Raw genomic sequence first — 25,761 nt, 5'->3', positions numbered from 1 at the left:
CACTTTTTCTAAAAGAAGGAATGATCACATACGGGCATAATTCCCCCCACCCCCAACTTTGAAGACAATGGAAAATCAGTTTTAGTTCAATATATAGTTATCACTGGGTCAATAGAAAGGATTCTATTAAAGGGCTCTTTCAAATTTACAATTTTATTGGTAGCTGCCTTCTAAAATCACAAACCAGAGGACTGCTTTAAAATTAGTCTGTGTAGGGCTGTTGCTTTTGAATTCAGTTGCATTGCTGTATAAATAGCAAGAGAGAGGCAGGCATGCTTCTGGAGATGCTGGTAAGGACGCTACACATATGTCACTGTGGGGGAGAACTGGTTATTTCAAGTCTCTGCCTTCGCGAGTCTCAGGAGCAATAAAGTAGCATGCCTGAAAGGAATGTTCTCCTTTCATATTTACTATATGAAACTCCATTGGGAGGATAGGTATTCTTATCATGCAGCTTTAAAAACACCACTTAAAGGACATTTAATCATCCTCATTCTTGGCAGGCAAAAGAGGCATTTAGGGTAAGGAAAAGAGGGCTCTGAAAAGGCTACAGTTAAAGCAGCACACACAAAAAAGATTGTTTACTTCTTTTCCTCAGGCATGTAAGTAGTCTTTCAGCAGCTTGAAGCCTAGTTAGCTTGCTTTGTGAAAATTGTCTTGCTCTCATAAAAATGCAGCCTCTTTCTGCTTCTGCTAGAGGTTTGCTGCAAAGCTACTCAGATGCTGGCAAATGTCTTGGATAATCTAATATGAGATACTGTCAGAACAGATGGACTACTGCAGCCAACCAAGAGAGGGATTTGCATATTCTGTATACAGTTATTAAGAACTGTACAGTAAGAAAAGTAATTATCCTTCCAGGTATATTTTCTCCTATGGAATCAGTGCACCCCTTTGGTTAAGACAGAAAAATTTTGAAATAGACATTACAAATATTTCTGGAACCATGACATAACCAATTTTAACTGCTGGTCAATTAAAAATATCTGGTAACAAAAATCTGCATGCCAAGATATGTACATAACCAAAGAGATGGGGTATTTTTCTTCTTCTACCACTGTGAAACACAATACATGCACACAAACACACATGCAGATGAGACAAGAAGATTGTGCTGGTGGAGAATGAAGCTGTCAGCACTACAGCAAGTATCTAATACTGTCACACACTGACCTGTGGCTGAGAGCATTTGTATGTGGTACGTCTGTACTGCATTCACAGAGGAAGCTAAATGCACCCTCTTTCACTAGCAGTGTAATGCAGAGAGGTGTTTTATGTCTGTTCAAAATGCTACTGCTAGAGAAGGTAAATGGCAAAGTGAATCAATGCTGGACCTGCTAACCTCACCTTCTCCTTCCAAGACAAGGAGAGTTAGAATCATTTATTGGGACATACTGTTCATGATAAATGCACAGTGATAGCTGAAAAACAAAATTAATGGCACTGAATAAAAGAGGCCACTGAATAGAGGAGGCCACTGATAGCTATACCAAAAATGCCTGGCATAGCAGCTCCTGCCCCTTCCCTTGGGACACACCCCAACGGAGCAACAGTGGGCACTGCTGGCTTCCCCAGCCAGAGCAGTACACTAAAAAGAAGGCAGCATCAACAACCAGCTGCAGGATGCTGCTGAGAACCAATGCTTACCCCAGGTTTGTTACCAGAATAGATGTCATTTATGGTACAACCTAATATGCTCTGGGAAACTGCATAAATTGACTCAACAGCAGCAAATGTTCCCAACCTCAATACTGCAGGGAAGCCCATCAGGGTAAGTCTTTGCACTGGTGTGAAGACTGGCCTCTTCTAGTCAGAATGATTCAGAGCCCAAATGAACACAGGATTATGGAGGGCAAGACAGCCCAGCTTTAGACATATACACTACAGGGCTACATCCTTCAATCACTCTATGGGCTGTGGTCAGGGAAGGAATTTTGCATATTTGTTGCTATTACAGGAACATAACTTTGAGGTTTTAAATTTTGGTGTTTTTTTTAGAAAAACTCTATCAGCTTTGGTTTTGGCTTTACATGTGTGCACATTCTCATGCAAAGCTGTGAGGATTTACTCTTTTTATAGTTCTGTTTTCTGAAGAGGGACAAGAGAAATCTGCAGGGAAAATGGTTCAAGAAACCAACCAGAGGAACATTTAAGACTCAGGTATACTGGTAAAATGCTGAGATGTTTATGATTTTGGTGAAATTCAGAGGAGGGTAGCAAGGAGTATTTTATTTGCAATTTACAAATGCACTCTAAAACACTCACTCACTTCCAGAGTAATACTGCTAAATAAGGATTTTCAAACCCCCTTAAAATCTTTGTTGGTACTACAGCTAGAAGACAATCCCATTCTAAGGGACAGGTCAAACCTTTGAGTAAGTACACTGATAACAGGTTTGTCAGAAAACACCTAATTCTTAAATAAATAGGGGTCGGAAGATAGAAGATATCTGCAACACCAAAATCCTTGAACAGAATCAGATCTTTTAAAGAATACCATCCATAAGTCCATCTAGTTACAGGGACAACATGTGAGCAGACAGCAGCAAAAAATGCTGCAGAACCAGACATCAGGTTACAGATGCTGATCATTGTGAAGTCAGAAGGAGCTGCAAACTGGGTGCATGATAAATGTGGCTGAAAGCAACAACTGTCCTGTCTGCCTTTTGCATTATCCTGTGTCCAGCAGCACTGCAGTCAGTGCTATGTCCACCACAGCAGACCTGTATCTATGCTCTTTTCTTTTTCATTACCCTACTATGCTGCAAATCTCTCCTAATTAGGGCAAATGCTCTTCACTCATGTTTAATGCAGGCTCCAGCAGCTAGTAAAGAACACCCACTCTGTGGACTCTGGTAGTCACTGGTGTTGCTCATTAGAGGGGACAGGGATTGAGAATGACAAATTTGGCAAATTTGATGGGGAAGAAAGCGTGTCTGTATATAATCCCTGGGGCCTAGCTACTAGCAACCCTGCTGTGACTCCAGCTGATCTGGTGGCACCAGCAGCTCATTGCAGAGAATCACATGAAAGGTCCTCTGCATTGAAATGAGCATGGAAAACTGAGTGTTTGAAAAGATAAACAGTGTGTGTGTGTTGGTGTCACAAAGCAGATGCCTGTTTCAAGGAGAACAAATAAGTAGTCTCTCTTACCTTCTGACTAACCATTTCTAATGTAAGCACTTGTCTCTTATGCCACAGGCACATTCCTAAGGTGTGTTGCTCTCACTGCCTCCTCATGCCCCACCCAGCAATCCTGCTGCAAACCTGGTAGACTGGCTAAGTCACTGTGCAGGCACCACAGTTTAGTGTTACAAATAAACCCCAGAGATTCTTATTTTGTTTTACCCCAGCAATTAGAAACCGAGTGATTTTAACAGACACTCAAAAAGAAACAGACAAGTACACTAGGCTTACAGCAATTTTAAGGAATTTTCACTGTGTTCCATGAAGCATCTGTAATCTCTCAGAGGGGAAGAAAAATATTGCAGTAAATCCTGTGAAACTTTTCAATACTGCTAGCTAAAAACAATCCTGAATACTTGCACATATCACTGCCACCCTGAGAGGGAATATTCTGATGTAAATATCAGGAATTCAAGTTTTCTTGACTCTGTTCATTTCTCTAACCTAACAGCTTCTGGTAAAGTTTATATTCTTGGCACCTGTGTCTTTCATCCTCCCAGTATCAAAAAGCAGATTATACCTGCTTTCTAACACCTGATCTATAGATGGATAGTGCTGGAAATGTGAAAAACTACAGGTAGAAACCCAGTGTTAGTCAAAAGGCACAATAACTTTGAAACAGAAATATTCTCTCCAAAGACTGCTAAAGTTCCAAACAGAAGCAGGTGTAGAATTACTTGGCTTGAACAGCTGGGTATTTGTGTGGTATTTCTGTAGGACCAATGGGTATCTGGAACTTTTCTTACCCATGGGACCTGTAACTTGAGTGATTGCTAGCCCTGGAGAGAACTAACTGGAGAAGAGCATCAATTAAGAGGCGTTTTTAATAGAACAGCTGAGTTTCCAAAGATCAGAAGGACACATTTGCCCCCATGTTGCTGAGACGGAATTGCTCCTCTCAGGCATGTCAACAGAGAGCTTCAACAGTCCCAAATGATACCTGAGACACCAACTGGTACCACCAGGAGTCTGAGCTGCACAGCAAGAAAGCACACGAAGGACTGACAGTGGAGGTGTCAGTCATTTCCATCTCTAGGACTGTCACGAGATCCTACAGGTGAGAGTGAGCTACTGAAAAAGTGAGGTAGGAAAATAAGGTCTAAAAACTGTATGAGGTCATTCTGACCCTTTGAACCTTTAGGTCAAGAAGGGGGAAAAAAGAACATGGGGCAAGAAAATCACAGAACCAAAAAGACAATGAACTGAATCTGTAAGATGTGAAAAAAGGACTCGATCTGTAAGATAGAAAAAAAGGATTTAAATAATCCAAAGAAAGTACATACAAAGCATAAAATTAGAAGACATTTTTGGAAACCAAGAGGACAGAAACTTTCTGAGAGAATAAAAAAAAATCCATCAAAATGCCTGTCAGAAGAAGGAGGAATCAGAAGGTAGCAAAGTTGAAGATGTTTTCCTGTCCCCTGTTTTGGTGAGGCATATTTATTGGGAACTGTTGTGGAACTGATAGTCAGGTCTGAGACCTGCTCCTCCTGCAAGACAGGGAAGGAGTCTGGGACACCAGAAGCTGCCCAATGGTGTCTGGGACTGCACTGGTGCAGAGCTCTGGAGAAACACAACCAGGCAACTTGGAACTTCCACAAAAAGAAAGTTTGTTTGAGCCAGACCCTAGAGCACTGACACAATGAAGGAATCATGGAAAGGTGGAAAGCATTTTGCTGCCTTCACTTCATCTGGAGAGCTGGAATGTGTGAAGGGATCTGATGATAACCAAGAGCCAAGAAATGGGCAAGGCCCGTGACAGGCTCTTCCAGAGAGGTGCTCATCTCTACCACACTTCTCTTTGGGAATCATCTTGTCTGAGGGGGGAATACAGGTGTGCATATAAGGTACCATCTGAAGAAGACATCTAGAGACAATGGATAATGGCAACAGTGCAGAGAAACCAAGAGCACTTGAAGTAAAACGTCTCAAAGTTTCTTGCTCTTTCTGCCATTTTGACCCAACACTGACTCCATTAAATATGTATGTAATATTTATGTTCTGTAAGACAAGGAAGGTAATTCAGAAGTATGCAGAACTAATTCTTTTTCATTGCTGTGTTTGGCAGAGAGAAGAATGCTTTGCCTTCTCCTGTTACTTTGGTGTCACTCTGCTAAATAGCATTGAAAAGGTGCTGCAGTTAAAAAGCAACTTCAAAGAGTAACTGACATCTCTAAACTGGCAGACACTTCACATTCTTACTGTGTCTCAGAATCCCATCTATCATGTTGCATTTTATTTATGCAGAATTTTTAATGCAGAATTTTCCAGTCTACACAGAGAGACTGGTTCCTCGCTGGAAGACACCTGTGAAAACACAACAGCATTTATATGCTAAAAACCAGGAATGTTAAAGATACTTTGAGCACACGGGTGAAGTTAATGTTTCCTTTCAGTATCTCTGGCTAAGTTCTATGAGGGCACCACATCTGCTGAGCTCAAGCCAGCAGCCAGTGCAGGATTTCTCTTCTGCTTGGTCTCTTCTGTTCCAAAGAACCCAAAGCAGCCAAGGGAGAACCCCAGCAGCTTGGCCTCACGAAACTTCTTCCAGGCTCTCCCACAAGAAATGAAAATAGTCCAAGCCTGGTTGAAGCTTTGAGGTTCTCTCAAGTTTCTGCTTCCTTCTGAAGGATAAACAAGAGGTTACAAGAATCTGCTGTATATGTTGGTTATTTAGCCTGCACGCAGCAACTCTAGTGTACCAAGGGATTTTAATCTTTGTGCAAATATTATAGCCATTCACAGCAATGCTTTAGGGGAGAAACAAAGAGATTTATTCAGCTGAAACCACAGGGAGAATGTCAATAGGCATAATGCAATTGCTTGATTTGGAGTTTAGTCCGGATACTTGTTCCGATCAAATGAACTGTGGAATGTTTTAAAACGACTCGTTGTTTGTTTTGGGACAGTGCAAGAGAAATAGGGAACGGACTGCTACAGAAATATTTGAGGAGTGACAGAGGAGAAAAGGCAGAAAGTGCACTGAACAGGGATGGGGGAGACTTGCAGCTATTCCCAGCCCTGCCAGCAGCCTGGTGGCCGACCAGCTAGGTTACTTCACTGCAGCATGTCTGGTTTCCCCAGGTGTAAGATGAAGACACTATCACTCCCTTCTAGTGCACCTTCTGTCTCATGATGGAAACCAATACGCTAAGAGGATGGATACTGCCGTCACTCCTGAGTTCTGGCATACCATTTGCTCCCTGGAAGAGATACAACCACCATGGAAGCAACATGGAGCTCCTCAGACAACTTATGCCCTAAGGCAGATGGCTGAAGCCCTATGTGCCTGCAGGTTGGGAGCCAGGGAACCATCCAGAGAGAGCTACTACAGTGGGATACTGCCAGTCCACAATTTAAAATGGAAGCCAAAGAAAACCTTCAACTTCAAGCAGTGCCACATGAAATGTGTTCAGCACCGACATGAAAGATGAAAATCAAGGTAAAAACTTGTCACCCTTAGAGAACAGACTGGCAAAAGTCATAAACTTCTTTTAAGGTATTAATTGAAGAATTCTTTTTAGGATAGACTCCAACTGCATCCTCGGTTTACTCCACCAAATACAACTACAGTTGATGTTTTCAAGCATGAAATAGCTTTTTGAAGTGGTCACAAATGTAACCTGTACATTCTGTAAATGCTTTCTGGAGGCAGAGGATTCCCATGGCAGGGCACTGTTTCATTACAGATGCTGAAGGAGCACAGTTCCACTCACAAACTTCTCTGCAAGTAATTGTCTGTTTCTTGGCTTTCTCTGTGTCTGACCCTCTAGGTCATTTCAACCCCATCCAGACAAGACACAGATTTTTACTTCTGTTTCTGAAAAATCCAGAAAAATAACCAAGAACTGAAAACATAATTTAAAAAGAAATAGCTACAGCATGCAAGGTAGTAAAACTTACTGAAATCATCAATATATGAGATGATTTCATATGTAAAGCACCAAAATTAAGTTCTGCCAGACTATTTTAAAACATATTCCTCTATGGAGAAAAAAAAAAAGGGGGGGGGGAATAGTTTTATATTTGAAGTTATAATCTAGGAAAAACGGAAATATTTTTTTAAAAAATAAACTAAAGTAACACAATTTTATATCAAAGAGTTCTTCAAAAAGTGTCTGAGAGACCTGCCAAAATTCAGACTGCTTTATCAGCTTTGAATTCTACTACCAAGTGGGAAGGAGATAGGTCACATATATACTACCTCAGGCAGTCCTCCTTCTTAATAAACCAAACTTACCTGGGTTTATTAGCTATTCCATATATTCTAAAGGAAAATTCCCTTTGATTTAGAATATATGGAATAGCTAATAAACCCAGGTAAGTTACTGCCAATCATGTAATGCCGATACTTAAGAGGTTGCCAAAACTGAACTGGAAAATAGGTTTTTCACTCTTGATGCAATCCTTGGCAAATTCAAGAAGGCATCCATGAATTGATTTATTTCACTAAGCAATTACTCACAAGCCAATACATCTGTCCACTTCAGTTTTGCTTTGGTGAACATCCTGGAAGAGATGACCAAATCTGAAGGAAAGCATTAAAGTCCAGACACCTTACACCCCTGCAGATTTTCATTGTACCAGTACACTATTTTTCCAAACACCTTGCTCCCTTTAACAGATGGAAGTCCACAGATTAAAGGTCCCAGCTTCCCAATGCAAGAGGTGGCAAGGAGGCACACACATATTTGGAACTGAAATAGGCTATCAGACTGTATTTGGTTTCATGAGCACTGGTGATGTTATTAGTCAAGTAATGATAAGCAGTGACAATGAACAATGGATGGAATACAGTTCTGATGAGCCATACCTAGCTCCTTTTGTATGTTGTCAGGGATTCCTGTAATAGTCTTTCTCCTTTTGACTTTCTTCGGCCGTCTTACCACCGTGTCTGTGTAAATTAGAGACCGCCGAATGCTGGCTTGGCGGTCGAAATTCTCCCCTAATACATGGTAGAACAAGCAAAGCAACATTACTTCCAAGCACACTGACATCATGCACTTTCTTCCACTAGTTTTGTTGTAGAAATGGAAAAAAAGGCATTAATAAATGGTGTTAGCTTGGTCCTACAATGAAGGTTTACACTGAAGGAAGATACAGCACACTGTCACAGTAAGACTTTAGGCACAAACATCCATTACACAATATTGCATGTTTTAAAAGGAATTTTGACTTCCTGAGCCCAATTCGTATTTGGTGAGAGCAGCTCTAATTCCACAAGCAAAGAGAATCCTTGCTTTTATTTAGCTCTTCATAGCTTTTTCTGTGTTTTTTTTTTTAATTTATTTTTAAGTAATGACCTGCAGAAAAAGCAAATCTGCTCATGAAAATGGAAGATCACAATGGTTTATGCAGGAACAGACATTGCTATTGGCAACAGCTATTACGATGCCTTTGTACAGCTCCATCATTAATTCGCGTGAGGCCCTTTTTTCATTCCAAGTTCCTCTGAACCTGTCAAGTGTGCTGCATTTCTGGTGTTGATCTTTTAACACGAATACAAATAAGAACTATGGAGCACACAGAGATCAAACTGATCTCGTGGACTCATAAATATTTCAGAGTGAAAGCTGCTTAAAATTGAAACTTTACAGATGATTGTAAAAATATACAACGCCAAGAGCTAAAAAAAAGTGTAAGTGCACTTTGCCAGACAAAGCCTTATGATGACCATGTGCTGTATCATAATGGGACCCAGAAGCACCACTATCATAAAGCAGCTTTTCTTTAGAAATTCACTTTTGTTTAGAGGTTTATAATTTGGCCATTTCGTTAGCAGGAAGATAAAGATTGCACTATAGATCATGAGCTAATTCTCTGCCACTTCTAAAACTTTAACAGTTACCCCCTGTAGCTTTAAAGCACTGGTCAATGTCCTTTACATGATCCATTTAAAACTTAAAGGCATGAAAACCTTGATATAGATGGTATGTGTTTTTTTCCATTTTATACTTTTTTTGAAAATTGATGACCAAATTATTTACCTCTAAAAAGTGATTAATGCACGGTAACTAATACATCATAAAAATTACCCCAGCTGACTGCACATCAGTACGATGTGTGTCGTGCGAGTAGCATAGAAAACCTCATTACCTCTATAACAGTTAAAGACACAGTCATATATTGAAGTATAGCATGTGGATTTGTGAAAATGCAAGAAAAAAAAATGCAGCATTTTCATTTACCATGTTGTAAATATAAAGACTCTGACTCTGTTTGACCGGAGCTTTGACCACGGGCTGCACTTTTGCTGAGTGGAATCCTTGCAGTTACAAAATGCCAGTTTCACCCAACTTTTGGATTGACTGAAGTCAGATTAAGGGAGGAACAGAAGCCCATGTAAACTGTAAAACTGAGAGCTATGGATCCCACTGGCTTAGTAGAAGTCCTGAAATATTGAGATAGACTATCCACTGTCTCGGGCAGCACCACTATTAGGATGTTAGGACCCATATGGGGCAAAAGTCAGGACATTAGGTTATCCTGTCCTGCAGGATGATAAAAATAATTCTAACCACATTATACAAATCCAATGGATTTGAAGGAGAAAGTTTTGCATCTCTGAACATATCTTATCACTCAAAGGCCGACAATCATGCCTGAGATGATGTGTTACAAGAAAATTGTAATGTAGCTTTGAATAAAGCCCTGGAATAAAACATAAGTGGTAAGCAGAGGGTGCAGACAGGGAGAGAGTCTTTTACATGAAGCCTCAGACAGCACAAACAGGATGGCCATGGAGAATATTACTGTGTCACATGATCCACAGTAATTTGTTCCAAATGAGCTACCTAAAAGCTAACTCAACCAATCCATATTTAATGGCTTTTGATACACAAAGGCCACTATACAAATCTGTAGAATTTCAAAATAGTAACTTCAGTGAAATCCAAAAAGAAAAATCAGAATGTCTCAGTCTTTTTTTCTTTCTTCACTGTCATCTTTTTCATTTATAAAATATTAGTGTCAATGGTAAGTACATTTTACAGATTTAAGACCTTCTCTTACAGGTTTATAATGAATCATCTAGGTATTCCTTATATACTTTATTCACTTGTGCCTCATGCAGTACACTTAGTTTCCATGGATTCACAGAAAATATTTAAGTATGCACTTAAATCTCACTGAAGTCAGTCAAGCTGGACTCAAGCAAATGCTTAAATATTTGCAGGATCCAGCCTGGCACTGATCACCTCCACCATTACCAGACTCCTCCATCTGGAAAGAAAGTTACTTCTGGAAAGCCCATGAGAACAGACACCATTATATATATATATATCTTTTAACCCACAGGATATGTAAATGCAAAGACTGGCCACCATGGAAAAATTCAGTCCAACCCCTCCCAGAATAAAGCTCAGCCCAGGCACTCCGAGACCGAAACTGCTTCCAAATCTGGATGTCTAGTCAGCAGCTTGTAAGCCTAATGCAATGCCCCTGAACCTTCAGGTTATCCAACAGATTTTTATGACTACTGTATTAGTTGCAATCTGTTCACCAAAGAGCCCTGAAAGCTGAACTCATGGAGCATTTATTGCACAGCCACGTGAGAGGCCTTTGTAGCAGATTCACCACTAATGCACTGCTGAAAACATTATCAATTGCCAGCAGCCTCTTCAGAGGTTAACCTTTTATTTCATGCCAGGAGTAATAAAATGGAAGTTTTTTGACCTCTCTTCTGGGAGAGTAAGAAAAAGAGTGTGTGAAGGAAAAAGCCAATCAAAACAAAAATCCTCAATGGTTTGTTCTGTGTTATGTTGAACAAACCACACCGGATTTCTTGTCAGTTTTTTTCCTGCCTCGTGCAGTAACATAAGGAACTTCACAAAACAAAATTACTCGGTGAGTGGGAGAGAAGAGGAGTGGAGCAGATTGTGACTTTTTAAAAGGAACAAGGACAGCAGCTTTTTCTGTATGTTGTGTGTGCCTCACAAGCTTGCCTTGTTTCACAGTAGCAATACAATTATTTCAAGGGAAGGGGAATGGTGGATCCTGGAGATCAGGATCACATGGTGCAAGAGCAGTCTTCCTTTAATGCCCTCCCTTTCTACCTCTTCCAATTACCATGTGTAAAAGGGAGTAAGTGCTCAATCACACACTCCAGAAAAGTGAGATATAATATGTGTGTGCACCATTTCTATCACGAGTCCTGGCTAAACAATTCAGAGGACACAAGCTTTGCTATGCCAATCAAATTATGCAGGTTGAAGTCGCAAGCGTAATTTATCCAAACAAGGTAATGTTCCACATGATGCTGAATTAATTCTATGAGTTATTTGATCCCCTTACCTAATTTTTCTTTTAATCTGTTTACTTCTCCCATATCTTTTGCAGTATGCAGGATCATTAAATCAAACAACAGATTACTGTTTCTCTAAGTATACTGTGTTCCTGCTGTCACAGTATCTAAGCCCTACTCAAGCTTATTGACTATGTCAGATTATCTGTTGTTCCCGTAACTTGGCCTTCTGCATCTGTACCCTAAATTCCCTACGTAATACCAACTGGCCTAGTAACATTTCAGCACTGCATGTATTTTCCTTCTATTAGTCTTCCAGAGGTGGGGTATTCATGATTTCATGTTGTCTTCATCTGTTTAGTTCAAATACTTTCTGCTATTTAAGGAATAACTTCTTGTTATTTCTCAGAGCTTGCTGATGTTTGAAACAGCTATCCTAATCCTATACTACTAGAACATTTAAATACTATTAAATAATACTAATTAAAATACTAGTTTATAAAAATACAGATGAAAAAAGCACTGGTAGTCATGAAGGGAGAGAGAACCTAATTTACTTTCAAAACACAACCAAACATTGCAAGCTATTGATTGTCAGAGTAAGCATGGAGTCAGAGCACGCCATATGGCATTTGAAATAAATTGGATATTGAATAACATCCTGGCTTTGGCAGGCAAGCAGTTAAGTTATTTGAATTAACTAATAAGAGACAATTTTGATACTGTGCAGAAAAAAGGGGTTATTAAACTGTTTACACACGAAGAAGTATCTATTCAGCATTAGGCTTTAAGGTATTTTAACTTCCACAGAGTGAGAGTTCTGCAACTGCCAAATCAAATCAAAGAGCATTTTCAAAATTAAGAGTTAATACGCAGTTCATAACAAGAAGATGTGAACTATGGTTATGTAAGTGGAGTGTATTACCTAGAGTATTACTAAAAGGTAATAACTTATTATTATTAACATTATTAACATCATTAACTTTTGCTGTTTTAACCCTCCTCTCCTTGACACCTAAAACTTTCATTGCTGATAAAAATTAGACCCTAGAGCTTTTTTTTTCTTGATTTTTGTAACATTTAGTCTTTGGAACACAGAAGTTCCTGACAACCTTCCTTAAATAAAATTCCGAGAAGAAAATCTTAAAATAGCATCAACATTGGATAAAACATGATTTTCAATTACATATCCTCAGTGTAGTCCACAGCAAAACACTGCTATTTATCAGCCCTCTTCTTGCACTTCTTTCGAGCCCACATATTTTAACTGTCTCCATTAATGACAATTTTAAGGTATTTTGATATTTTCTAATTAAGTTCAGATTTAGACTATTAAGTGCAAAACGATTTTCACAGAAAGGTGTGGTAAGTAATTTAAAATTCTTGCACTGAATAAATGAGTGTCCGAAGACTAGCCAACTGTATGGATAGATCCCCTTTCATCTCTGCCCTCCCTCATCAGTGTAATGCAATTACTGAAATTAAAAGCCTACCAGTCACATTAATAGGAACCACATCTGTTTGGACGGCTTGCGCTTGTTGTCGCATTTTCTCTTCTGGCGTTGGCAGCGGGAGAGACTTCGTCCAGTTGGTTTGGGTGTTGATATCTGATAACTCATTTGTAGCTGGACTTTTAGGCCTTTTGATGGTAGTAAGCTTTTCTTCTTCAGGGGGAGAGACAGGACACTACAAACAGAAATACATACAACAGTGTGAGTTTACGACTAAAAAAATAGGTAGGACTATGGTATTACTATGGTATTACTAAGGTGTGGCTGCTGTAGTCAGTATTGACTGCTTGTGGAGCAAAACACACCCTCACAAATATCACACTTTGACCTACATAAAGAGCAGTTTTAAAAATACTCCAAAAATGCACAATAAAACATCTAGTTTGTATTTTTTCAAGACATTTGATTAGTCTAAGGAATATATACTAACGAAGGAGAAAGGAGTGGTGTTGCGCATAGCAAAGCACAGTAACTCATTACATCTTACACACTGACACTGCAGCGATTAACCCCTCTCTCCCTGCACCAAGGTTTGCCTTCCCTTCCCCTCTCACTTCCCCATGCACTATTAGAAGATGAGATTTGAACACTGCTTTGTTCCAGCTGCAATAGGTTGTATGAATGTGTATGGTCTCAGCAAGAATCCTGTTATCAAAAGACAGATCTTAGTAGAGCTCAGTAAAAGAACCAATCGGCACACTCCACAGAATCATCAGGCATGGATCAGTGACGTAAGCAAGTAATTTTGCTTTGGTCTTGGAGAAACTCATGCCACAGTTCAAGGGGTTACTCATTTTCCAGGGGTAAAGCACTTAATATTATTAGTAGCCACAGAGCAGTAATTTTAAAAGTCAGTTCTCAAAGTGGCACTTTGAGCTGCACTCAATTCCATGAAGTGTTTTATTTAAGAAAAAAAAAACCAAACTAAGCCAAAACCCAACCAATAAAACAAAAATCTTTCAGCACAAGAAAAACAGGTCACACCAGCTTGTGCAAATCCCTCCACCAAAGCTGTAAGCCAAAAAAACCACTTCTTTTTGGGGAGCAAATCTGTTTTCATTACAAGGTCTTTGCCTGCATGCCAGTAATGGCAAAGAAAGCCATAGAGCAGCTTTTTACTGATTGGACAGTACTTGTCCATCACTGGGACTTCTGGCAGGTGGTCACAAACCCAAGTGAACCTGAGAGAAGCAGCAAGGCACTCCAGGGAATCCCAGAAACAGGAGAGGAAGGAAAACCTGGAGGAAAACCAACCACAGTCTCCTTCTGCCCCCAAACAAAGCAAAAACAAAGAAAACATGGAAGAGGAGATGCATAGCATTTGCAGCACTAACAGAGGTTTCTCTGCCACCTGTCGACTCCTCTGCTTCAGGAGTTTGCTTTGGGACCTTCCTCCCTACCACCAGGTCAGAATTACACCCCTCTTTTCTGTATTACCCCCTCCCTTTGGGAAGTCAAATACTACTCAGAACAGGGTTGTCAGTAGTGGGCCATTGTCTCTTCCCCCCTCACTGCTGCACAGGCATGGAAGGAAACATCACAGCTATTTATAACAGATGCATTTTTTATTATTGTGGGTGTTCAGTCTAAGTGATCTGCTCTCTCTTGAAGCTCAGTGCTATACAAAAGACATGCTCAAACACTGTGCTGCAACCTCTGTTTATCATTTCTGATTTTAATTTTCTTCCTGTTACTATGAGGAGTTCTCCCTGCTTATAAATAAATAACCATTTATTTATTCTGTTATGCTTTGACTCTATATTCTTTAGGACACAGTCCAACACTTTACTAAATAGAAAATAAAAAATAAAAGCAACTTCCAGGAAAAAAGTAAAAGAAAAGTAAAACCTCTTCAAGCAACACTAAAAAAAAAACCATTTCAGGCAATTAAACTATTATTCTGTGGTTTGGAACCACACTTCAAAACATGGGAGCTTTTCTTCAAGGAACTAATCAATTTCTGACAGCCCTGATTTTTTTTCCTACAGAGGCAGTGGAAGGGATAGATACTACTATGCAGGTAAGGGCTCAGCGCAGTGAAAGCCCTGGCACTTCTATCAATACAACCTTCTTGGAGGACACCAGTATTTTTTCAGGCCTCTGCTATTTCTGAAAGGCCCTAAACCCAAGTTAACAATATGATGTGCTCATCTTTTTTTGAGAGTGTGTCCATACACCATTTACATACATATACAGTGTGGGCATATATATATATGTACTTACAAACACAAGGACTTTTCCACCTCAAATTACCCAAATTCACAAACACCTTCATTAATTTAAGAAATCTGGGACAGGAATGCCATTGAAGAAGGGAAAGCTGCCTTCAGGCCATGCTTTCCCCAGTTAGATTTAAAAAGTGATTGAGAAAGAGAAAGGGTTTGTAAGGAACATGGCAGGGGGATGATAGCCCATCTGTCACAGCAGGCATGTGTACATGCACTTGCAGGAGTAAGTAAGGTTGAGACAAAGAAATATTACTTTCCCTGTTCTACAATGAGCTTTTTTCCCCCTGAATCAGGGAGACCAAGGGAGATATCTCAAGCATAATTTTGAAGTTTGTTTGGGGTGAGGATGAGCACCAGTGACCTTCAAATACACTGCTTGCTTGATACCGACAGCATCAGTATGTGTCACCTTCAGACTGCACTTCAGTGCAGGTCTCAGCTGTCATGCAGCAGTCTCTAAGGGCTACTCCAGTACATTAACTGGCAGAGATACTGGTTACAAAGCCATCCTTCCTTTTCAAAGAAATTACTCAAGCCAAGCAGAACAGGTTTTTTGTTAGAGTACACAAACAGAAAAACTGAAGAAGTGAAGTGTATGCTACAAGGGAATCCTAATTATTCAAAGAATGTGAAACATCAATCAGAAATTTCGTAGAATTAGAAGCTGAGAAAATTTGGGACAGATGGAGCAAGACAGACAGAAATATGTCAGGTTATATGAGCATGTAACCAATGAGAAGCAACTGAAAACCCAATGGTGCAGTTGAGTTCAAAGCAGTCAGTGAGAACAACCTCCTGCCACAGGACACACATACGCACTTCTACAAAATATTTCAGCAGAAGAGGTGGAAGTGGTCTTGGGTGTAGGAGTAAGTGTTCACATTCCAACTGTAGGTACATTTTCCATGGATCCTGAAGAAACATGACTGTCTCAACTTACATCCTTTCTTCCAAAGCACTCTCAGTGACAATGGTATATGCATGACAAAGCTGTACACAGCTTTATTACACATAGAGGAAGGCAGCAACTCATCTTTCAGCCTTCTTCAGACAGAAGTTATTCATCTTTTAATCAGGATGAAAATGAGATTTACATATTTTTAGCAAACATTCCCAGATTTACAGCACAGAAGCTCGCTGGAAGACGCAGTGAATTGCTCCTGAGTGACAGGAATGTTCTTCTTCTCCAGTCAGATCTGTTACACTGGAAGTAGAACGAGGCATAGCTGATCATAAACTCCATGTTCATAACTTGTCCCATTTTTAAAGCATGTCTGAGTCATGATAACTTTACTGCTAGTCTTAAATGCCCAAATCCCTGCAATGGTTTGTTACACTCATCTCCACAGGGAAATCTGTTGGAATTCATTCTTTTTCATGGTCATGATAAGGAGTAAAGGTGGGATGTGAAAGCAGAAGCCTTGGACCTTGCAGCGTTTCCACAAACATACACTGCGGGGGAAAGCATGAATGTTCAAATAGGAGTTAAAATAAGAATCCAGGAGAAAAATGGCCTATAAATATCCTATAGACAAGCTATATGGCTCAGTAAGCTGGAGCCTCTCCGACGCCTTGTTGACATATTGTCCCCCAGCCAACTCAGCTGCTGAGATACAACAAAAGAGTTTCACTATCTCAGGACTTTCATGCTATTTGAGAGGTCCCAGATGACAAATGGGTTTATGCTATCTATCTTGCAGCACTCCTAGCCTAAATAATTTGTTTATTTTAAATCCTTTTTATATAACAGGGGTTTATACTACAGTATCTAAAAAAAGATGAAACCTCCAGGAGAACTTAATCCATACAAATTTTACTTTTCAGCAAAGAGACTTCAAACTTCTAGTCATGCCATTTATCCTACTGTCTACTAAAATCATAATTTATCAGAAAAACAAAATGAAAAAAAATCAGTGTTGCAGACAGCAGCCATATGAGTTTGGCTGTCTATTACATTTGCCAACATCCTATTCCTGCCTCCAGGGTTTTACTAGGTTTGATGGCTTCAAGAGCCATTTTTCCAACACCAAGGGATCAAGACAATCAGTAACAGGAAAAAGAAACCCAAGACCCAAACCTAGCCAACTGAGAATGGCACTTCACATGCCTAGTTCACCCCATGGGGTTTCACACTGTCTCATGGAACACTGCCACATTATAAATTTACATGAATTTACACTTTAGATGAATTAGTCATTAGACTCTTTGGTGTCCTCTAGACCAAGGTCACCAGTCTAGTTCCCGCAGTTTTCACAGAATATTCCATTTTATTACTTCTACACACAGATCTCCAGTTGCACTAGCCAGCACTGCTGTCCTACTAAATTCTTCACTTCATAACCTTCATTGTGTCTCAGTAAGGAAAGAATTTTTTTGTTAGTGAAATTACTGACTATCAAACAAATTATCACCTTAACAAGCATTGCAGAAATATTATTTTCTTCTTCCTCTACTCTGTTGTAATGGGATAAAAACCACAAGAAGATCCATACTGTTTGGAGCTCTAAAAGCCTGTCTAGTATCTGCCTTAAGATAAAGGCCAATGAATTGTATCACGGTAAAATTTAAATCTGAGGATGCATAGAGCAGATACTTTTTCCTGAATATTCTCTCAGCATTGCATGGAGTCCATGCCCTTCAAGAATGTACCCAATTGCTTTCTAAACTCATGTAAACTTTCAGCATCCACAATTTACCCCTTATCATGCACAGTCTGAGTATGTAATGAGTGAAGAATTACCCTCTTTGTTCAAAATTTTCTGTACTCACTTCCTTACGCTTTAGCATTTCATGTATTATGAGCAGCTGTTTCAGCTCAGTAAATGGCACAGTATTTAAAAAAAACCAAACTCCTGTAAATGGTATAAAATACAAGTGCTCCTTACAAGAGCAGTGCCATGCAACTGCAGTAGAGGGGCAGGGAGGCCACCTGAGGACACCACTACCCAGAGGCATCTTCAGCTCTGCCAGACCTTACACCTCCAAAACTGAAGTGCCAACTTTACCTCCTCTTAGAAGCACGTAAAGTTCTGCATTAGACTTCCTCAAATCAATACAGTTAGTGCACTTGTTTTCACTTAAGATTCTCAACAGTTTCAGGCAGATATTGGAGAGATAACTAACAGTTCAGATGATCACAGTGGCAAAAATATACTCTCACCCCATCCCACACACCCCCTCCCCCCAATAAGAGAAGTGTTTCTTCACCCAAAGCATAACTATCAAAGCAAAGTTCATAGCCAAATGACATGATGTAGGGAAAAACACCATGAGTTCTGGATGCACAAACACTTTCATAAATGGAATAAAGAAATAATATATACAATACTGCATGCTTGGGTCTCAGTAGTACACATTTATCATTCAAGAAGGACACATTCCTCCAAATTAGTAGAGTTTTTCCTTGGCTAATTAAAAACCAATGAAGCAGCCAATTAAATAAAACACAACGTCCATTTGGGGAGGGGTTTCAAAGGAGACAAATGTTAATAGATGAAAAAGGGAATTAGAAACTCTGTGAACCAAGTAAATACAGGATACCGTACTGCAGACAAAAAGGAGTACAGAGGAACACAGAAGAAACAAACCTGGCATGGGACTCTTCTTGCTTTAATTGCTTTTTTTTCTAAGCAGAAAAAAGCAGCATGTAAGGGCTGAAAGCTAAGAAGAGTAAGTTTGCATATATGCTAAATACTACAGGTAACATCAAGCTGCAGGTATGGCAGCTGGATGGTCCCACTTGTGGGCAAAGTACCTTGTTGTTCCAGGGAACCAAGTTACAGCAGGCGCTAATGCAAGACTGAGAGATGCAGTCTAACAGACTAGACTGTTGAGTGAGACAAAAAGAAACAAAGAGAATGAGAGGCAAAAAGGGAAAGAAAAAGGATAAGAAAAAACCACACAAAAGACAAATACAGTTAATATACACATGCATACATTTCAGACCATAAGGAGAACTGGAGTTTGAATGTGACATTTCAAAACATCTTTCACACTGGTGAAAAAGAGTAATACTGAAGGACAGGAGTTACTCCCAAGTTGTGTCACCAACAGCAGCATGTAAGATACAAGAAAGAAGACTGGTCACAGTATTGAGATGTAAAATCCAGGTAAACCAATTTAATCACCAACAAACTCAATTAGGATCAGTACTACACTGGAGCTTGGCCTGAGCTCCATCAATCTAACTTGTAAGAACCAACATTAAAACGGCAGATCCAAACACTTAATTTTGTATCAACTTCCACTCAGAGACTCCAGCTTTCTGTGTTTTCTAACTTTGTTCGCTCACTGCGTTGGGCCTGCTTCTCCTTAGTGGTTTTCCTTTGGAACAGCACATGTTCTGCTTATCTAAAGTCATTTTCTAAGACGCTGAACCAACATGCTTGGTGGTGCGTCTATTACCCTCTGCTGACAGACATCCACCTCCACAAAACCTGAAAATGCTTGTGGATTGACACCTAACAATAGCTTCATATTGTCTCCATTGTAGACAGACAAGCAGAATATCTGGCTATGGTTTTTATTTTTAGAAGAAGATCAAAAATAACAGGGAAAGCTGGTTTCCTTTGTGATACCACCCACTCTTTTTTGCTGTAAGTGGGCAATTATATCAACCAATAAGTTTATGAACAGTAAAGAGGTATTCATCCACCCATCATTATTCTGCTGTTCTTGAATTTCAGTTATTAAATACTGCATACACAGAATTTAAATGTTGGGGTTTTTTTGTTTTGAAAAGACAACAAAGCTTTCATCTAGTGATAAGGAGCTCACATTTCCAATCATAGGATTTTTGGTGACCCCAGTTCCACACTGTTACCGAAGAACTCTCCTGACAGCTGAAATATGACCCCCTCAAGGCGTAACACTTATTAGGATTACTTGGCTCTTTACCAGTAGGATAATAATTCAAGGTCAGAAATTTGTTGTGCTAAACATTCTAAAGAAAGTAAGCAATCTCCTAAAGAAAGATTAAACATTTACAGCATTAAAAAAAAAGTGCCAATTAAACACGGATACTGATCAAAAAATTCCACAAAAGAAAGTTATACAGTATTAACAGAGAATAATGCTACAATTTACAAGAAATTTATGTCTTTGTGAGCTGGAAATAAGAGTGGCAGGGTTACAGCTAAGGTTCTGAGATAATCAGTAACAGCCAAGACTGTCAGTTTGGCAGCTATCATTCTCCACAGCTCTGAATCATCCTTTCAGCTACAATATTTAAAGGAACCTATTCCAATTTGAAATGGAAGTGCTATCCTATATTTAAAGCACACTTAGTTGCTTTAATTTTCTCCAGAATGCACAGAAATTGTTAGTAGTACATTACGTTAACACTCAAAAAACCCTTAACCAAGAAAGGATGACAGCTCTCAGTCTCCAAGAATCCTCACCCATGCTTATATATTTTTATGCAAATTGTTTAAAGAAAAGCATATTTATACTTTTTAAGTGTTACAGTAGTTTTACATATGCAGATGGTTATAAACTGCACAGCACTGTCCAGGACAAGTCAGTATGTATGCATTTATGGACAGTACACTAACAGCAACAAACAAGACGTTAATGCTTTCCCCACTGGAAATCATAATTCCAATGATTTCAGCAAGGTTTTGCAAATTACCATTATAATGTATTCCACAGTATGAATGTGCTTTACATTCTCGGCTCACTGCCAGTACATACCACACACAGCTAAACAAGATGCTCCGACATTCCCTGCCAATACACAGATAAAATGCAATCACCACCTGGACAAGAGACTCTACATATTCCGCAACACCTCTTATTATGTGACTAAAACTCATGGAGGATAACACTCAAAATGCTGTACCCATTAAAGTGCATTCTCAGGGTCTGCACATTTTGCTGATAGAAGTTATTTGGTCCTTACTACCAGAGGGCCACATGGTTTAGTATCAATTCAAAGAAATTAAACTGTGTTACAATCAAGGATATCCTCCCACTCTCAAAGCAAGTTTTTGGCAAAGTATTCTAGAATATCTATCTTGAAAATGCTAGGAGCTCTGGCATTTCACTTTTAGGCAGGCACACACCCCAGCAGTAACATCCTAAACCACTACACCACAGTCAGCTTTTCCTTCAGAGCCCACAGGCACAACAGGACAAAGACAGGAGAGCAGAACTTTTCTTCTTGAGAACAATAACACAACTTACTAGTTCTGTAATTGGAATCTATAATTTGATGTATAAAGCAATATGGCTTCATAACTTAAAGTTTATTAAAACTTGTGATCAACTCTTCCTTCTCTTTATTTAATTTATTTCTAGATTCTAACAGTTGAGATGGGGGGGATACAAGCATGAAAATCATTACATAAACTGAAAGAAAGGCAATAAACCCAACTTAAGTGGACAATCTTCATTTTCTGGATGCCTTTACCAAACAGTTGTGATGCATTAGGACAAAGCCTCTACCTAACTGAATAACCACCTCTATTAGCAATTCAAAGTGTGCACCTATCCAAGTTACAATTCCAGTATGCTGATGGCTGCAGAATAGCTCTTCTTCCACTTAGCAGCTCCCCTTGCTGGGGTCTTCCTTCCAGAACATTACCAAATCCCTTCTTTCACACTCTGAACAAGCCAGTGGAAACTCTGTATCACTGCATGGGTAGAACTGGGAGTTTTAAGACACCATGAAAGTCAGATGAACTACTCTCACTGCAATTCAAAGAAATAAACATCTTTGTGATCCTCTAAAAATCCTGCCTTACCTGAACAGTGTTATGACAGGCAATTAAACTGCACCACACAAGTATTTTTTCCAGCGCTTTTCCCCCCACCATTACCTTTTGTTCAATTTCTTCATAATCATCCTGGTAACTTCCACAGATTGCACTGGAGGATGAGGAGAAGGTGGGGCCCTGAGAGTAATACTGCGAGCTCCGGTAGCCATCCCGCCGCAGCTTGTCACACTCTGCCAAAAGATAGAGAAACAGGAGGTTAAATCATGGCAAGAGCCATTACTGCTTATGTTTGGTGTTCAATGACATTTAAATATTGAATGTTTTTCTGAAAAGGTTTACCATGCATTAACATTGTCTGCCCCAAGTGACAGAACCCAAGGGCGCGTTCCTCATATTTGTATTATGTTTCCTCCTCCCTCACATGTGTGACATACGTAAGCCCATAAGCCCACACGTAGCGTATTAACCCAGGCGATGGCAAGTGCTTTGGGAAGAAGGGGGAAATAGATTTCTTTCTTTCTTTAAGTGAGGCCTGGCTTGGTGTCTTGACAGATGGCAGCATCTCACAGGATGGGAGATGGATGCATGCAAGTAACTCCAGGGGTCTCATTTGCCAGGCCGGTAGACATCTATTATATGCCTTACACTTGAAATGATGATGATGTTGCTCACTACTCAAGCACCATCTGCTAAATAACTTTGGCACTGACCACTTGTCTTGTCTTCCTGTCCATGGAAGACACCATTTACAGTGATTTTGCAGAGAGGAATGCAAATCACAGGGATCTTAAACTCTTGTGTTGCTGCACAGCACATGTAGCTTAATACTACAGAATTTCTAAAGTTCAGAAAGAACTCAGAGCAGACATGCATCCCCACTCACAATAGCCAAAATTGCAGTCAAGATAGCAACCCCCTCACCAAGTTTTCCACAATCATCTTCCTGCCTCCTAATTGATATTCAGTGTGATTGTGCTAAAGAATAACAGACGCCAGAGCATAAGGAAAAATTAAATGTTCAAGATGCAGCAACCAAACTCATCAGACCAGTTAGCTTTACACTTCCAAAGACAGATATCTGAATCTGTTGAAAGATGATAAAAGCAAGAGGAAAATTAAGTATTTGGAGTATTTCCATTTAAGGAACTGAAATTTTTGTACAATACACAGGCATTATCACAACACAAAGCACTTTTATCATCACTTGCTGGAGAAGTACCCTTTCTGTGATTATATCATCTGTCCGCCTATCTTAATCTTCTGAATACTACTTAAAACAGAAAAGATGCAGGGCTTGTACCAAGGGCAAGGTTTTAGAGAGGCTTTTGCCTGGCAAATGTTTAGGTGGAGTTACAAAGTGCAACTCCAGCATACATGTCCTCTGTTATGCCCAGATGCTTCTGCGACCGAGATCTGGAGGACTCGTGCTGACAGGTTAACTGGCCTACAGCAACCAGAGATCTGTGAGAATTTAATCAAGAAGGACTCCCCTGTATCTGCACATGGACACTGAGGAGGCAAGCTTACATTCCAACAACCAGCCACTTCCACTGGTGCCAGACTTATGTCCTTGCCAATGTACAGCTAATGTGTCCAAAAGGGCAGTATGGCAGGAACCTTTCCTTCTCTCTCAATTCAAGGACCAACAGTGGCAGTGTGGGTTTTGAGATCCAAATCAGTGGCTGTATCTCAGGATCAGAGGGCTGGTAACCCTGTTTACCCGTTCCACATGTGTGAGCATGCTGACATTGTGCACATCTGGCAAACTGTTGCTGAACTTCACGAGGGGGGTGAAAAATGACTGTCAGCAACCACAGCAAAGCAGATGCCTCCACCGCCGTTCCAAATTTGGTACTGGATCCAGCCAGATCCAGCACATAACATTCACAGATGTGACCACCCTGATGGGTTGTTCGCTGGTTTCAGCTGCAAATGAACAGGCTAAGCAGACTGTGGCAGAGCAAGACAGCCCAAAGACTTGCATCAACTTGTAGCACGGGTTAACACACGAAGTTGTCAACTTAGACACTGCAACTTTTACCTTCAGAAGAATCATTAATCACCACAAACAAACATGAATAAAACCTAAGGGGTGCATAAGAACACAGTTATTTTTCTTCCCATTTCTGGACTGAGGCTCAGGGTCTTTGCTAGCCACCCCAGTGTCTCTCCAAAAACAGACATCATGGCATGGCCCAAAAACAAAACCCTGTGGTGGTTTGACCTGGGCTAGGTGCCAGATGCCTACCAAGGCTGCTCTATCACTCTCTTCCTCTGAAGAGAGCTGGGCAGGAGAGGGAAAATTTAACAAAAAGCTCAAGACCTGAGAAAAGGACAGGGAGAGATCACTCACCAGTTAAAACCACAGGCAGAACAGTCTTGATTTAGAAAATCTCAAAATAAGAGCATGATAATGAGAAGTAAAGCAAATCCTAAAAAACATACTCCACCCACTCATCCCCTCATTCCCAGGCTTAACTTTATTCCCAATTCTCTACCTCCTCCCCACTTAGCAGTGCAGGGAGATGGGGAATGGGGGTTATGATCAGTTCATAATGTTGCCCCTGCTGCTACTTCCTCCTCAGGGAGGTCATTCCCCAGCTTCAGTGTGGAATTCCTTCCTTGGGAGACAGCCCTCTAAAAACTCTCCAATGTGAGCCCTTCCCATGGGCTACAGTTCTTCACAAACTGCTCCAGCAGTGGTTCTCCCATGGGTGCAGTCCTTCAGGAACAGTCTACTTCAGTATGGTTCCCTACTGTGGGTCAGTAATCCTGCCAGCAAATCTGCTCTTGCTTGGGCTTCTCCATCCATGGATTCCCAGAGCCTGCCAGGAGCCTGCTCCAGTGTGGACTTCCCATGGAGTCACAGTTGTCACAGGACTCTTCTGGAGGCAACAGGCTCTTCTGGTGCATGACAGATGAATGCTCTAGTTTTAATTGTTTGACCTTATTTATTTTCCTAACCAAGAAGGTGAAGATGATGAATAATACACCTCATGAAGCCCAGAAAAAGCTTCAAAAACCTAAGGAAACCAATGTTGAAGGAGTCAAGTCCAACAGAAGTTCAAGTGGACTGCCAGTAACAACCTACAACTTATCAAGCTCACAACCTCCCACCTGTCCACGACACAAAATCCATGTAACTTCAGAAGCTATTGCAGCAGTTTTTTTATTGCTGATAAAGCCGAAATTGCCAAAACCTGCTAGGTACAACCAAGAAAAAGGTGGTTTGTTCCCAAGAACAGCTTTTTATGTACAGTAACTGCACATATTGCAGCACAGCAGAAAACACACACTGTGGATGGCACCCAAGGTCAACAAACCTCATCAGAGGCTTTAGGCAGACATGTTTTACTGCATGTTGCAACAACCTGCAAGCACAACACAAGGTCAGACATTGCACCTGACTGAAGGACTGTCACTGCCAAACCAAGGGCAGCAACCACTGTCTAAAAACTGCTGTAGCTAGAGGCTCCTCCCCTCCACCTCCTTGCTCTGATTAGAGGTGCACATGGTCTGCTGTAAGCAAGCAGGTTCATGTTTTTCAGATACAGGGGTTTTATTTTTGTAAAAAAATATCAATGAAGAAGCTAGAGATACCTACTCTAGGAAATACTACAGATACTTACTCTTGGAAAGACTCCCTTCTTCCCAGAGAAGCAATAAATTGTACTAGTCTGACAGCCCCAAAGACAGAAGAGCACTACTTATACACTAAGTGAAAAAGTTCTTACGGTTATGCATCTTATTTCAGAGATGTCTGTACTGAAGCTGACAAGGTAACAGAAGGATCCATCGAGTTCCAGTTATTAAAAATCTTCATTTTAAAGAATGACAATACATTAGCACCAGCTAAATTGGGGACATACACTCTCTTG

General features: G+C 40.2%; 1 protein-coding gene across 6 annotated transcripts in view; it reads right to left on the bottom strand.

The window, feature by feature from the left end:
• The window catches only part of NHSL1 (NHS like 1), a 175,678-nt gene that overhangs the window by 11,437 nt on the left and 138,480 nt on the right, over window positions 1-25,761 (bottom strand). For 3 of the 6 annotated variants that reach the window (XM_041423882.1, XM_041423883.1, XM_041423886.1), the window contains exons 3-5: window positions 21,986-22,113; window positions 12,922-13,114; window positions 8,000-8,131 (exon numbers count right to left, since the gene is read on the bottom strand). In XM_041423882.1, the coding sequence (XP_041279816.1) occupies window positions 8,000-8,131; window positions 12,922-13,114; window positions 21,986-22,113 (453 nt within the window). The remainder of the gene's footprint in view (window positions 1-7,999; window positions 8,132-12,921; window positions 13,115-21,985; window positions 22,114-25,761) is intronic. The other 3 variants (XM_041423884.1, XM_041423885.1, XM_041423887.1) reach the window with 1 other exon arrangement.

The sequence above is a fragment of the Onychostruthus taczanowskii genome, unplaced genomic scaffold, assembly GCF_017590055.1.
Source record: "Onychostruthus taczanowskii isolate IOZ18803 unplaced genomic scaffold, ASM1759005v1 scaffold8, whole genome shotgun sequence".
NCBI lineage: Eukaryota > Metazoa > Chordata > Aves > Passeriformes > Passeridae > Onychostruthus > Onychostruthus taczanowskii.
The sequence above is the reverse complement of the archived record's forward strand: the minus strand, read 5'-3'. Positions and strand labels throughout refer to the sequence as shown.